Here is a 15,529-nt window from a genome sequence, read left to right as displayed (position 1 = left end):
TAACGTCGGTAGCTTCTCATTTATTCAATTCCACAAACTTAATTGGGCATTGATTATGCATGTAGCAGTTTACATACACTATTTCATCCATATACCCATCACTCAGCTCCACTGATTACCAACGCTTGGCCTGTTTTGTTTCACCTATATCCCCTCTCATTTCCACTCTGCCTTGGATTATTTTGAACAAATCCTAGGTATTCTTATTTCTTCTTCAGATATTTCAGTATGTCTTGTTAAATTATAAAGATGCTTTAAAAAATAACTTCTGGGGCACCTGGGTGGCTCAGTTTGTTAGGTGTCAAGAGTCTTGATTTCAGCTTAGGTCATGATCCCAGGATCCTGGAATCAAGCCTGTGTTGGGCTCCCTGCTCAGTGGGGAGTCTGCTTCTCCATCTGCCCCTCCCCCTGCTTGTGCACTCCCTCTCTCTCTCTGTCTCCTTCTCAAATAAATAAATAAATAAATAAATAAATAAATAAATCTTTCAGTGAGAAAAATACAAATCTTTAAAAAAATAAAAAATAAGTTGCAAAAATCTAAAAATAACACCTAAACATTAATAACAATTCTTCAAATACCCAGTTTATCTTTCCTCAGTTGTCTATTTTTTACAGTTTGCTTGAATAGTGGTTCAAATAATTTCCATTTCAGTGGGTTGTCAGTTTAATCTGTTTTAATTTATAGGCCTCCTCCTCATATCCCTAATTGTCCCTTGCAATGTTCGCTTGTTGAAACAATTGGGTGTTTAGTTTTATAGTTTCCTCAGAGTCTGGGTCTTGCGGATTCCATCTTGCTGGCATCATTTCACATGTTCATCTGACCTCTGTATTTTCTATAAATTAGTAGTTTTATTTTGAGATTCAATCACATTCAGTTTTCTTTTTCTTTTTTCTTTTCTGGCAAGACTATGACATAGGTGATGCCGTGTACTCCACCAGGAGGTACATGTCTGCTGATCTCTCTTTTTGTGATATTAGTAGCCATTTGATGATTGTTATTGCCTAGATCGATTATTTTACTGTGGTTGCAAGTGGTGATATTTGAATTCTATTTTAATGATTAGTATTAGCTATAAATATAAATAAAATAGTCACATTATTTTTTCTTGGTGTGATATTTCTATAAAAGGATAATTCCTCTCCTGAGTTTTTTTTTTTTTTTTTTTTTTTTAATGATGATGGATCCTCAGTTCTTATAGGAAAGGCGGGAAAAATTCCTAATCCCTTCTTATTATTTACCATTTTCAAAATAATGAGATGGTTCCCCAGCAGACTCCAAGGCAACTAATAAGCGGGATTTTTTTTATTACACTGAACTCACTGATTTAAACATATTTGATGTGTTTCAATCCATAGCAGTTAACATTCTTTTTTTTAAGCAGTTAATATTCTTATTGATATGTAGCCACCTTTGATTAGTGAGAGCTTATTCAAATTGGCTCCTAAGTCTTTTGACATGACTCTAGTAATTCTTTATAGCTTCCTTGGTTTTGGTATGAGATGTTTCAGATTCATCTCTTATGCTCCCTGCTCCTAAACCTGGATTCAGCCATTTCTCTAATGAAGGAGCCTCAGTTCTTATAATAAAAAAACGGTAGTTAGTGACCAAAACCTGAGGCTAAAAATGCTCATTGCTACTGGGTTGGCAATTGTTTCTAGTTCTTTTCATTTGCTGGAGCGAGGAAATGGGTATATATTTATTTTAGGATCACATACACCATGATTTTATACTGATAATTCAAATTCAAATTCAGGACTAGAGAATTATCACTAAACTTAATCTGTGTTACAAATGTATCTCCTTTTACCAATAGTAAAATTCTTGATTCTCAATGACATGAATATAATTACTCTTTGGCTTTATCCCACAGGACACACACATGCACACACCAGTGTTAGAATAATACGAGCAATGTTGCCAACAATATGATTACTGAAAATGACTTAAGATTTTTTTTTTCCAGCACTCTTTTGCATCCCACTAGAGATGTACAAATTACTGTGGTTTAAAAGTCACTTCTATAATTCTATAAAATAATTCCATGGTTCCAAAGTCATCTCCACATAATAAGATAAACTGAAAGAATTCTAGTGTCTATTCCTTTCCGCTCTATCCTACTCTCTCCTTCTCTTATAAGTGATCATTTAAAATCATTTGTGGTTGGTTTTTCCAGTTACAAGTGAATATGTATGTATATATTCGTATATCTTCCTCTCTCTCAGATAAATGATAGAATGAAATACACACTCTCTCCACGTCACTTTTTAGTTCAACAATATATCTGGGAGATCACCCCTCCATAATACTTATAGAGCCCTCCCTCTTTCCTTTTGTGAATGTAGCATTGCTTATTCAGCTAGTCCCCTATTGCTAGGTATTTGGGTTGTTTCTGGTCTTTTGCCATTATAGATATAATTGAAATAAACAGCCTTGTGCATACTTCTTGTTCGTGTTTTGCCAGTGTGTAATCAGGAGAGATTCCTAGAAGTGGGATTGCTGGATTAAATTACATGCATATATAGTTTAATCTAGATATTGCCAAGTTCTTCTCTATAGACATTGTAAACTTTTTTCTCCCATCAGCACCATGGAATTGGTTGTTTCCCGAGCACTTTTCCAATAAAACAGATTGACATACTTCAGGAATTTTGCCGGTCTGATAAGTGAAAATGGTATCTCAGGTAGGTTTTTGTTTTGTTTTGTTCATATTTCTCTTATGATGAGTGAAGTTGAACATCTTTTTATGTAGGTAAGAGCCATTTTCACATATTTTTATGTCAATTCCCCATTTATATCTCCAGTCTACTTAAGAGTAAGCATGTTTTTGGCTATTATTTTAAGACTGCAAATTCTAAATGTTGTTTATAGAGTAGGGACATTAATTAACCATTTGTATTCAAGAGTTGCAAATACTCCTGTCTAGTTTGTCATTTATCTTTTAGTTTTACTTATTGTGCAATTTTGTGATGCAAAATTTAACAATTTTTGATAATCAAATTTATTGATATTTCCTTCATTGCTTTTAGATTTTGAATTATATCAAGGAAAACTTCTTTTGCACCCGGGTTATAAAAGAATTCAGTCACACATTCTACGTGTATGGTTTTCTTTTTAAAACTTAAATCTAGGATAGCTTTGGAATTAATTTAGGGTACAGTGAAGGATGGATCCAGTTTTATTTTCCTTATGACTATCTAGTTGTCTAAATACCATTTATTAAATGTCCATCATTTCCTCCATTGGTTTCAAATGTTGCATTTGTCAATACTAAATTTCTATATGGAGCAGGGTTTATTTTGAATTTTATATTTTGTTCCCTTGGTCTTCCCGTCTTTTATGTGCCAACAAGAAATGTTTTCCAAGTGAGTCTCTCTAGTATGTTGCAATGTCTGGGATAGCTGCCCCTTCCCTCCTTGCTCTCTTCCTTCAGTTAATCTTTTCAGCTATTATTGCCTTTTTGTTTTTACCAATGAAAATTTATAATAAACCCACCTAGCTTTTAAAAAAAACCCATGATATTTTAAAAGTTAGGATTGCATTAAATTTGTAAATTAGGGACAACTAATATTTTTCTTGAGTTTATATTCAAGCACATGGTATTTCTTTACATTTGTCTTTTCAGGGGAATTTTATTATTGTTTCATATACATTTTGGACATTTCTTGTTAAGTTTACTCAGAAGTATTTTATTTTTTGCTATCATAAAGGAGACGGTAGCCATTTATATTTATATAAATGTGTGTTTGTGTATGTATGTATACATATATATACACACTCAGCATATGTCTTTAATGTTATTTTATAACCTGCTACTTTACTAAATTATCTTATTGTCTGTTGTAGTTTTCACATGGATCCTTTTGGGCTTTCCAGAAAGATCAACATTTTCTCTTTTTCTCTCCAATCCTTATACCTCCAATTACTTTCTCTTGTGTAGCATTAATTACTACCTCTGACCAATGTTACGTAACAGTAGAGATAGTGGGCATACTTATTTTGTTCTTCATTTCTACAGGAAACCCTCTAGTATTTCTTTCTTAGCTATTTTATCACGTCAAGAAACTCTCCAAACATCCTTACCATCTAGGTAAGAAATCACATATAGAAAAATCAGCAAAGAACTTGCTGGGCCTGAGTGTGACCAGTGGACTCTCTGGCTTCAGTCTTATTAGCACATTCCCTATTTTTTCATTACCAGGACTCCCCTGTCCTCTACTCTTCAACATGGCTCTCACATTTTAAGAGATCTTAGGAGACTGAAGTGTGGCCCCAGTGAGAGCACTTATTCTCTCCCCTGTCTTCTGTGGCAGATATACTCTACTGGGCTTCTGCACAGATATACTCTACTTAGCAGAGCAAGACCCTCTTCCCTGTACCCAGGAAATCAGAAACCACCCTTCTCAGAAAGCAATTTGTGACCACATGTATTACTCCACCAATACCCTTAGGAGCAGCCTCATGCCTCCTTCCCTTCCCCTGATCCATCAAAAGATTTCCTCCAATCTCATATGTCACCCTGCCTGAGAAGAATTCTCCTGAATACACTTTTTTTCTCTGTATAGTTACATTTCTAATAATACTTTAGTGTCCCTGTTAGTGGCTAACAAAGTGACTACCTTATTGACCTGCTCTGACCAAACAAAGTGCATGCACAGTATTAAGCAATAGATGGGGTGGTTTATCTTGGGTAAATGTATTCAGGCTGTTGCAGATACTCCAATAGTTCATGGTTCTTTCTCTCTCCCCCTTTCAGGCACACCAGGTTGTGAATCATGAACAATGATACTGTTGCCTTCTTCTTATTCAGGGCCTGTGGGGGATGAGGCTTCAGGGTAGGGAGTGAGCAGTTAGTCTGTCTTTCTTTTTTCTTTCTTTCTTTCTTCTCTCATTCTTCCTTTAAACTTGTTAGGACTACAGGTTCTGTGGGGAGAGAGCTGACCCTCACCTGGATTGCCTGAGTTTCCAGCAGTTTCCCCAATTAGGCTGATCCCCAGTCCCCAGTGTCTGGGCTCTCTCTCTGCAAGGGACAGAAAGAGGAACTGTGAACAGCAGGAAAGATATTCAAATCAGGACCATTTAAAATTCTAATTCTCCTGCCTTTTAATAATTTTCATTTCCCTTTCCTCCAGCTAACAATCTCTGCTGTCTGAAGATGTAAGTTGCTGTTTTCTCCCATGGAGACCAATAATTTCAGTGGAACTGAAGCCTCCACATTCCCCTTTCCTCCCAGGCAGCATCTCTCTGGCCAAGGCCTTGGCTTACTCGTTTTGCTTTGAGACTCCACATCCCTGACAACACCTTCTCTGTCCCCACTCTCCTTTTATCTACCGCTCCAAGGCAGGAAGGCTGCCTAATTCCAACCTTGTGTTTGGTCTATTTGAAGATGAAAGGGTCTGACGTTGTCGATGGAGTTTACTGTGAGCATCATTCACTTGGCAAGAAAGGTCAGGAGCATTCAGCAAAGCAGGAGAGAGAAAGAACCACTTTCTGCCCAAGCAATGGGCAGGGGCTGTGCCCTCTTTGGTCTTCATGGCTATCACCTGGGAATTTTCCTGTCTGCTTTTACTGCTTAGCAGAAGTGTCTGAGAGTTTCTAACACAACTGAGAATTGGGGAGTGAGAGGTTTGGAAGTGAAAAGGAAATTCATATACACGACCCCTGGCCAGGATTGGCTACATGATTTGTGGGTCCCAGTGCAAAAGGAAAATATGGGGCTCCTTGTTCAAAAGGCAGGGGGAAAGTGCTTTGAAAGGTGGTAAAATTAACTAACTAAATAAATGTGATAACATATGAAGCTTTATGGTTTATCTCTTGATTTGTCATGGTAATTTTTGCTATTTAATCTTGCACATCCTCAGACACAGATACTCAAGGGGACAAATGCAAACTCTCCTAGGCCTCCCAGGGGTACTGCTTTGCCATTTGGGACACTATGTGGCCCACCAATGGCTGGGTGACCCTTCCTGCCTGCGATGGCATTTATGTGCCTTGTCCCGGTGAGTTGGGGAGAAAGGAGGAGCAAAACCAGGCATCTCCCTTTCCCACAGACTGGCCACTCCAACTCATGGAGGACAAATAATCCCCAGTGCATTGAACCCTAGTGCCTCTCTGGAGGTAGCTGGATCAAGGGTGAACAAAGGTTTCTCCTTCCCCTATAGTCGCCTGACACGTACACTGTGGTGTTGCCGGCCCACATCCATGCCCCGCTCCAAGAAGCAAACCTGACCCTCCCTGTGTCTGTGACCAAGCCCTTGCTGGAGGTGGGTGTAGGTGGATAGAGGTGAGGAGGGGCTTGGGGTGCCTGGGGTCATGGTATTGGGCAGCTTAGAGCTTTGGATTTCTGGATCCCAGAATCTCTTAGTATAGCACAGCTGCCTCTGACACCCGTGAAAGGGAAAGGCAGAACTTTCTGAAATAAATGAATTGCTGGTGGTCTTTTCTCTAGGTCTAGGTTAGAGGCCCTGGTGGAGGTGGGCCCTACCTGCAGTTCTATGGGAACTGGCTGGTTGGGGGCCCAGGGCTCCATGACAAAGCACCCTGGAAGCCAGAGGGGACCCCATTCCCTAGTGGGAAAGTCTTTGTTTCTGAGTAGCCAGAAGTTGAGGCTGCCGTTTGGGGGAAGATGGGACTTAGGAGGGAGCTGTCATCCTGTGGCGATTGGGTTAGGAGTGGAGAGAGGAAGAAAGGGTCCAACCAAGGCCCTGAAGGGGGGCTGTGGCCTTCAGAGGCAAGTCCCTTGGCCAGAGACCTGGTGCCTAGAGAACTGAAACTCTGACTCAGGATACCCTGCTGCATGTGCACAGTACTTCACAGTTCCTAATCTGCCCTCCCACCAGAGAGAGAGAGAGAGAGAGAGAGAGCGCGAGCGAGCACATGACAGCAGGGGTGGGAGTAAAGGGAGAAGGAGAGGGAGAATCTTAAATAGGTTCTACACCCTGCATGGAGTCCAACTCGGAGCTTGATCTCATGACCCTGAGATCATGACTTGAGCTGAAATCAAGGCAGATGCTTAACCGACTGAGCCACGCAGGCGCCTTTCTCTAGTGTTCCTTTTCGCATCTTAGTTCAATTCATGCTCACGACGACTCTGGGAGGTGCTCATCCATCCCTTATATAGACGAGGAAAGGGAGTCATAGAGCAGAGGACTGGCTGGTCTAAGTAAGTGGCAGAACCAGGATTTGAAGCAGGATCCTGTTCATTTTGAGTATCAATCATGTACATGGCTTAAGATATCTGCAATGCCACGAGTGAAGAAAGTCTTTCTGAGCTGTAAACCACTCATTTTACTGGGTACACTATATTCAGTTAACCCCCTTAACAGTTCTGCTCAGTAGATAACGTGATCTCCACATGGCAAATGAGAAGAAAGGTTGACAGAACTGACCTAAAGTCACCCAGCTAGTAAGTGGCAAATCCAACATTCAAATGTAAGTTCACCCAACTCCCAGATGAATTTCCAGTTTATGCTCTATGGACTCTTCTGTTCGGGAGACCTGGTCCTTCCTAAGTGGGCCTAGAGTGGGAAGGCCTGGATAGACACGTGACCAGAAGACAGCATGGTAACTACCACCATGGATGTGTGTCCGGGCTGTCATGAGATCACAGAAGGAACCGGGGAAGCATTGCAGAGGAGCAGGCTGAAGACGGATGCAGGGGCTCCCAGGTAGATGGTGGGCCTAGGACTTAGAGGTGGCTTCACTACTTAGAAGTGGCCTGTAGACTGAGCCCGGAGTCATGGGTTGTGTCCTGCCAGCAATGAGGATCCCAGAAAGGTGTTGGGCAGGGGCATCATGTAATCAGATCCCACGTGTCCAAAAGACCACACTGCTGACTGGGTGGCGAATACCAGGAAGGAGAACAGGCATCAGCAAAGCCACCTTAAAGCTTTATGTTAAAGTCAGGAGGGGTGGACAGTGTAGGTCAGTTTTGTTAACTATAGCAAAGGAAAATTAATGTGCATTTCTCAAACATGTAGAATTTTCTTTGGTTCTTTTTGGTGGAACAGAGCTTAATAAGGCTGGAAGGTGAGGCTGTGTGATATAGAAATAACTCCGTTTTATGGGTCAGTCTAACTGTATCTTCAGGTCCATGTTTTTAAACAAAAGAAGAAAAAGAGAACTCTGGGTTCGTATGAAGGATCTCACTTATGGTCAGTGAAGAGGAAAATGACCCTTGTCTGGGATTGTGAGCATCAGTGGAAGGCCTGAATGTCTCTGTGTCCAGCCTTGGCTCTGGCAGCAGGGGGCTGTGCTGTTGTCATGGTGCAGTTTTTGAATCTTTAGTCTATCTGCAGGCAGGAACCATGCAACTCAGATATCTATGGATTTGCTAGAGTAGCTGTGGCATTATACTCATTTTACAGATAAAGACACTGAGGGTTAGAGAAGTTGGGCAAGTTGCCCAGTCCCCTAGAGCTAGCTAGCTGAAGCCTGACCGTGTCAGTATCTGTTGAATATGAACTAAATTTTGTGCCGATACTTTTTGACTTAGAAATTGGGATGCCTGGCTTCTCATAAAAAGTCTATGTGGTATTTGAATGCAAGAAATTGTCCTGCAGGTGCCGAAATGTTAGAATATCTAGGGATTGTCTGCTGGTTTATGGGACATAAATATTTGGAACCAGCACTGCTGGGGAAAATCCAGGAGGGATGGCTGTCTTAGATTTGAAAACTTTAAGTCCCAAGCTGCTCTAAAAGCGGCTCTCCCTCCCAGCCCAGATGGATGGAAGCAGAGCAACAGCTCCAGAGGAAAGCCAAGAGGACAGTGTTGTACATCACATGTCCTGAGCTGAAGGCCGGGCACTGACTTACGATGAAGAGAAGCATTCCAGGATGAAATGGGAGGCAGGAGGGGGAATGGGGAGCCCCTGAGCGTGCCTGCCCTGCATCAGCTGGCCATACACAAATGGAAGTTTGTGACCTCTCCTTGGGGAATGCATGCTGGGCCCTAGGGGGTCCAAGGGGTCCAAGCTGGCAGTTGCTGGTGGAGTTGGAGGCTGGTGTAGCTCAGAGGGATCCCAAGGCCAGCATTTGAAACATGGAGGTGGGGGAGGGAAGGGAGAGGAGAAGTCAGCCACCAGCAGGGACCTGATGAGATGTGCTGCTGCTGGAGTCTCGGTGGGGGAAGCTGCAGGCCAGACATGACAGATGAGCTCAGCGCTCTGCAGAAATCACCCTGGAGGGCACATCCTGACCAAGCAAGGGAGAAAGATGCAACCTCTGTGTCCTGCCCTGGCCACTAAGACGGCACTGGCCCTATGTGGTTAATGAAATAAAATAAAATAAAATAAAATAAAATAAAATAAAAAAAGATAAACATTCAATTCCTCAGTCTTATTAGCCATGTTTCACATGCTCAATAGTTATATGTGGCTATTGGTTACCAGACAGGATGGTGTGGAAATGGGACATTTCAATCACTGCAGAAAGTTCTATTTCAGTGTAAACAGTCTTATTAATATTTTAAATATTGATCATCTGTTGAAATCACATTTAAAATATACTGAATTAAATACTAATATGAACTTCACCTGTTTCTTTTTACCTTTTTCACTGTGGGTAATAGAAACTTGTCAACTACCAATGCGGCTCATATTTCTATTGGATAGTACTGCAGCAGATGGATATAGGAACACACCTCCATTTATCCTTGTTTTTGATGTCACAACCATTTGATGGTGTTCCATTTGACGATGGCTATAAAAAACTTTTCTTAGCACAAATGTTACGGAGCCAGCCCAGGGTAATGGGGCAAATGCAAGCTTTGGAACTGAAACAATTCAGGCTCAATGCTCAGCTTCCCTACAGGCTGCAGGATCTTGGGCAAATTACATAATCCCTTTGTGCCGATTTTCGCCACTAAAAAAATGCAATCAGTGAATGAGCCTGTGCATAGTGTTGCTTTGAACATAGGCGACAGCGCACGTACAGGGATTATTGTGGGCCTGACCCCTAGTCTACCTCAGTAAAAGTAGCTGTTGTTATTGTTTTCATTGTCATTAGTATTTTTTAGCAAGAAAGGATCAGAGTTATGGTCAGTTTCTCTGGTCTCAGACCATTCACTCTCCTGCCCCTGCCTCAGCATTCTTGCTCTCTGATAATGACTCCTAGTACAGCTGTCAGCATCCTCTCCTGGGCCTATGCAAAGCGCTTGGGCATGGCCAGGCACTCACCTGATGGCAGCTGCTGGCCCAAGAGGCTCTGAGGGCTCCCCAGCTTTCTGAGCGTGTGGCCTTGCTCTCCAGGTGCATCCGCAGTTGTGCCTCCAGCTCCTGGCTGACGCTTTCCAAGGCATGAACCTTGGCCATGTATTCCACCAGGCAACCCCCCAGGTCTTCAACGGTACTGAGGTTCCTCTCCAGACCTGGAGCTGGTGCTGTGGCCAGACCTGAGCTTCGCAGGCCCTGCAGAAAAACACTGCTGATGCCCAGGGCCCGGCGTGTCACTCGAGTGCCCAGGCCACTTGTGTACCCACTGGGCGCCATCCCTACATAGACTCTGGGTGCTCGGATGAGACCACCCATGGCATTGGTCCTGGAGGCTGGGGGGCTATCCAGGGAGGATGATGACCATGTTCCCCCGAAGGATGCCCTATGCCTCTGGAGGGGCATGCTGGAGCTGACCCCTGTGGGCATGTCCACCACCACCCGCCTTGTGCTCATCTCCCCTTCTGCCTCTGCTCTGCCTAGTGGGTTTGTAGAGCCTAGTGGCTTTTGGTTTTCAGCCCCAGTGTCCCTGTGGCCTGGTCGTGGGCCTCTCTGGAAGCTCCTCTACCCCCAGGGCTGCTTTGTCTGCTGTTTTCCATGAGCTTCCACCATTCACCCATCTGAAAGAGAAACAGTCCCTGGCCAGGGCTGCGTGTAGAAAGGCACTCATGCATTCTCTGCAAGGTCAGGTGTCTGACCTCCCAGATTTTTCCACTGGTAGTGGGGGAGGCTGGATCAGTGCAGGCTGTGGAGGGGGCTCATCTGATCTGTGTACTTCACTACTTAAGAGAGGGCAAAGCAGCCCATTTCACAGATGAATGAACCGAGGCTCAGAGATCTCAAATCACAAGTGTAGGGAGTGGCTGACCCAGAACTGAATCCAGGTGCTCAAGGGCCGATCTCAGAGCTTTCTACATCTTTGTGTGTGCTGTGTATGTGAAAGTGTGAATGAGCATGCATGTCTACACAGATAATAGATGGTGGAAATGGACGTGAACCACCCATGTGGGAGGCAGTCCCATGAACTCAAGAGAAGCACATGAAGCCTCTTGCCTCTCTTATCCTCCCCCAGTCCTGGCAACAGCTTCAGGTCCTCATGTGACATTTTTCTTACCTCGAACACTGCTGTTATCAGCTGCTTGACCTTGGCCATCTTGCTCCCCTTCTCTGGACCTTACTTCCATGCACTGGCCTGAGCTTTCTCTAATGCACTAGATGAGGGATCCTGGGCAAATTCGGGTCCCACACGTTTTGGGCGCCTATTATGCTGTAGCTGTTCTGTACACTTCTGTTTCTCCATTTGCCAGAAAACTAATAAATAAGAACAAAGAGAAGATTTTCCAGGAAGCTCTTTGAGGGTGCTTTGAGTTAGGGTTTGATGATACACCCTGGGTTTTATTCCTACTGTAAGCATCTACTAAGGCATGTTGAATTCACATCTGCTTTTCTGGGTCTAGAAAAGATCTGCTGAGATCACAAAATGGACCTAAACCCCACTGCACTTAAGTTTTATCCCAGAGAAACCAAGTAGCCAAAACCCAGAGCTGGATATTTCTCCCAAATTCTGCAACATGGGAACATACCTCAAGTGGAAAAAGGGAAAGGGAGCCAATTCTAGTATGTATGAATCTATCCTAGTGTTGTATGTGGCTTCCATACTTTATTTCACTGAATTCTCAATTCAACCTTAGTGGGTTGTGCTACTATTTGAGTACTGCACAACTTCAGAAATACCATCACATGTCAAAATATGGTTTATTAATTCCTTGTGTGATGAGGACCCTGAAAGCTCCAATGACTTGTCCAAGGTCTCCTGTTCAGAAAGCAGCAGAGCTGGGATGGGAAGGCCTCTTCTGACTCCTAGGCAGAAGAGTCACTCCTAGTGACTAATCTAGGAACCCCCTCGATCTCCAAACACCTACAGAACTAAGGTAGCATCCAAAATCACATGAGCAGAGTTTAAAACTACTATTACATACGGGAATATTCTATGTGCTCTTCTTTGCTGATAAAGACACCACAACTCCTTTTTCCCCTTCTACTTTATCTATTTGAGATGACACAGAAGATACTTTATAAATATCAATGTTGGTTGTATGATTAACAGTTTAAGGAACCAACTTGATCAAGTAAAAGCTGGTAGTGTCCCTTATTTCTTTAGATGTCCCCCTCTGGTACACCCTGTAGGGCCTGCAGCACCCACCAGACTGTTGTAATAACATCAACACTGGGTCTCGAGGAACTGTAGGAATTCCAGGGTATGTCATCCAAGGCTAAATTAAGGGTTCAGGATACTAATTAAGTTGTTTGCACAGGTGTCATGTTTATGAACTGTTCTTTTCTACAGAATGATAACTTCCAGTGCCCAGGTTAACCCCAGCTTTCTCTTACTCAAAGATATGTACAGCAAAACCCCCAGTCCCGGGGAAGGAAGAGGTGAGAGAGGGATGTACCTTACTTGACACCAATGTTTCCAAAGACCTAGAGAGAGATGATTCTCTTTTGAGGAAATCACAAACATGTTCTAAAGGATTTGTATAGTTAAATGACAAATTGCTAATCCTATTAGCTCATTACACTCATAAAACCCAACTTATTGTTAAAATAGATTAAAAAATACAGATGAATATTAAACAGTGTCAGTCCTTAAGGAAGACTTAAAAATTATTTTAAAATGAAAAGAATGCAAAATGTATTAGCAACTTAATCCTCTGACTAATAAAATAAGTTTATTTATATATACATGGTAGTTGAATTCTGTGGATAAGGAAAAATAAGTCATACATCCACATATATATATATATATATATATATATAACATATGTATCTTTGATTACATATATTATATATAGTTTTACTTTACAAACAGATTTCTTTATATACACACACACATTGCTGTAGTAAATGCAATAGCTGACAGAAATATAAGGTTAAAAGATCAGACAGAGCACGCTGGCAAATGAATCTCAGAGCAACATTTAACCTGCTTCCTTGTGGGTTGAAGAATCTTTAAAGAGAGACAACCACCAAACTCATGTTAAGTAGATCCATACAACATTGAGAACACACATTTTTGAAGGCCATCTTTTTTTTTTTTTAAAGGAAACGTATGAAGAAAGGAAAGTTATGATAAAAAGACCACAGTAACAACACGAACATATGAATCAACATTCAAGTCAATTCCCAATCTTACTATAAGAACATCTATATTCAAAATATACTATCAAACTAATTTTCTTTTAGAGAAAGAGTCAAAGCAGTTCTCTTCTCTCGCCACCATCTACTAGGAAAAAAAGTAAGAAGCAGCCATCTGTGGAAGCCCCTGTACATCTCTGTGGGTCTGACCCACAGAAGCAGCCATCTGTGGAAGCCCCTGTACATCTCTGTGGGTCTGACCACTCCTGAGTATGGGCAGGGGAGGTGCTGGCCCACCACCAGTGAAGACAGCCATGCAGGGGAGACTAGGAAATGAGCACTGGGTGGGAAGCCCATCTGCGGACCTACAAGCAGGTCTGCAGTGCTAAGGAGGGAAAAAAATGATGTCTTCTCCCAAGCAATCCACTTTGGCAATCTTGTGTTTGTAAGATTGCAGGAGGGTTTAGAAAATTACAGCTCCACACTTCAAGGCCTCTTACATAAGCATGTTCCTCAGGGGCACAGTGAGATGCCTTTTGAGAAAACAAAGCTGAATCCCAATAAACATTTGATCCTTGAGGAAGGGCAAGCATTCCCAAGCTCCAGGCTTAGGATCCACATCTAAACCATCTCCAGAGAAAGGCACAAGTTTGAAAGCAGATGTGGGTGTTGGAGAGGAAGCAGGAATGTGCTTGGGGTGGGGTGGGGGCATTTTTGTCCACCAGAGCAAGGCAGTCCTATTGTTTAGCATAGTGGAAGCTCCCTGTCGTGTGACGTTAGGGGGATGTGGCCTTGGGATGCTGGATGTCCTCCACAGACTCCTGAGGGCTGCGTGCTCCTGCCTGCTGTCCTGAACTCAGACGGAATTAGCCTTGACAGCCAATGGTGTCACAGTGCAAGTGCAGGATACTCATTCACCGGGGGTGATGAGATGTTCCCTTTTCCTGCTCTGTGTGCGAGTCTGCTGCTTCTCCCTAGGTGGCCCAGTTGCCTTCACTGGTGTGCATAAGGAGGGGGAGGAAATGGGGTTCCACTGAATCAAGAAGAACTGGAGCTTTAAGAAGCACTCAAAGAGCCGTGCTTGTGACCATTTAACATTTCACTTCTACAGGTCTATCTCTTCCCTCAACAGTCTGGGGCTCCTGGGACCCCCAAATGCTCAAGGACAGTTATTAAGAGAAGCAATCAATGCAACTGCTTTGCTTAGAAATACCTTTATTTTATAAAGCCACAGATCAATCTGTAAAGTTTTTTTTTTTTTTTTAAACCACACTTATAAAAAAGATGTTGACAATTCTTAGGAAAAAAAAGCTGAAAATGTTTCTTATTAAGTCAGGGTTACACAAAGATTATATTTATAATATATATTTGTATATTTATAATTTAGAGACGAAAGGTAGGGAACAGCAAAGCGAGAGATGCTGCGGTTAGATCTCCGATACTTGATCATTTCCCACAAACAATGTTTCTTGGCAGAAGGGGTTGACGAGGACCATCCCAGTGTCTCTGTAGTCACCATTGGCTGGGGATCGGGGTTCCGAGAGCTGGTCCTGGGAGGAGGGAGGGAGGAGATAGTATGTACTCGGAGAGTTCAGGTGGTGGCCATTCATAAAGAAACACACACACAAGGACATCCATTTCCACATGAGATTGTAAACATTTCATCGTCCTCACTGCCAATGCTGAAGTGCAGAGCCCTCTCTGTTCTTCCTTCAGATTTTTATAGTAGTGTCTGGAAAAGATTTCCTGCTCCCTGAATGACTCCCAGCTCAGGTTGCAAGAGATGGCATTGCTCTCCATGCAGAAGTCTGAGAGGACTTGCCGTGCATGACACATTGCACATGGCTTACTGCCCTCATGGGCAAAACTGGGTCTGTGTGGGCCCCGGACTCTCATTCCTGCCTCTTTCTCACAGCTTTTTGGGAGATCTGGCGGCTTTTTCTCTCTGCACTTTCACACCCTAAACTTCTCACCTCTCTCCTCAACTAGCACCCACCTGTCTGAGCCTTTAAGGGCTCATTCCTCCCCCTCCTGAGTTCTCCCAGAGCCTGGTCAGAATTATTGCCCCATTTCTTGTAGCACTAGATGTCCTGAGTTGAAGACATATGAGTCTCTACGTGACAGTAGGTGGTTAGTGAAAAATTCAGTCTGTCTACACAGTCTCAGAAATGGAAAAGCCCAGAGATAA

The 15,529-nt window shown here is 42.8% G+C and overlaps 2 protein-coding genes across 3 annotated transcripts in view; both read right to left on the bottom strand.

The window, feature by feature from the left end:
• The window catches only part of BFSP2 (beaded filament structural protein 2), a 59,090-nt gene extending 48,428 nt beyond the window's left edge, over positions 1-10,662 (bottom strand). The window contains exon 1 of the mRNA XM_059387976.1: positions 10,174-10,662. Within this exon, the coding sequence (XP_059243959.1) occupies positions 10,174-10,662 (489 nt within the window). The remainder of the gene's footprint in view (positions 1-10,173) is intronic.
• Positions 10,663-13,096: 2,434 nt separating this feature from the next.
• Positions 13,097-15,529, bottom strand: part of TMEM108 (transmembrane protein 108) — a 365,304-nt gene continuing 362,871 nt past the window's right edge. For both annotated transcript variants that reach the window (XM_059390938.1, XM_059390939.1), the window contains exon 6: positions 13,097-14,891. In XM_059390938.1, coding sequence (XP_059246921.1) covers positions 14,769-14,891 — 123 coding nt within the window. In that variant the 3' untranslated portion in view covers positions 13,097-14,768. The remainder of the gene's footprint in view (positions 14,892-15,529) is intronic.

This window comes from Mustela nigripes, chromosome 2 (genome assembly GCF_022355385.1).
Source record: "Mustela nigripes isolate SB6536 chromosome 2, MUSNIG.SB6536, whole genome shotgun sequence".
Lineage (NCBI taxonomy): Eukaryota > Metazoa > Chordata > Mammalia > Carnivora > Mustelidae > Mustela > Mustela nigripes.
This window is presented reverse-complemented; position numbering and strand designations above follow the sequence as displayed.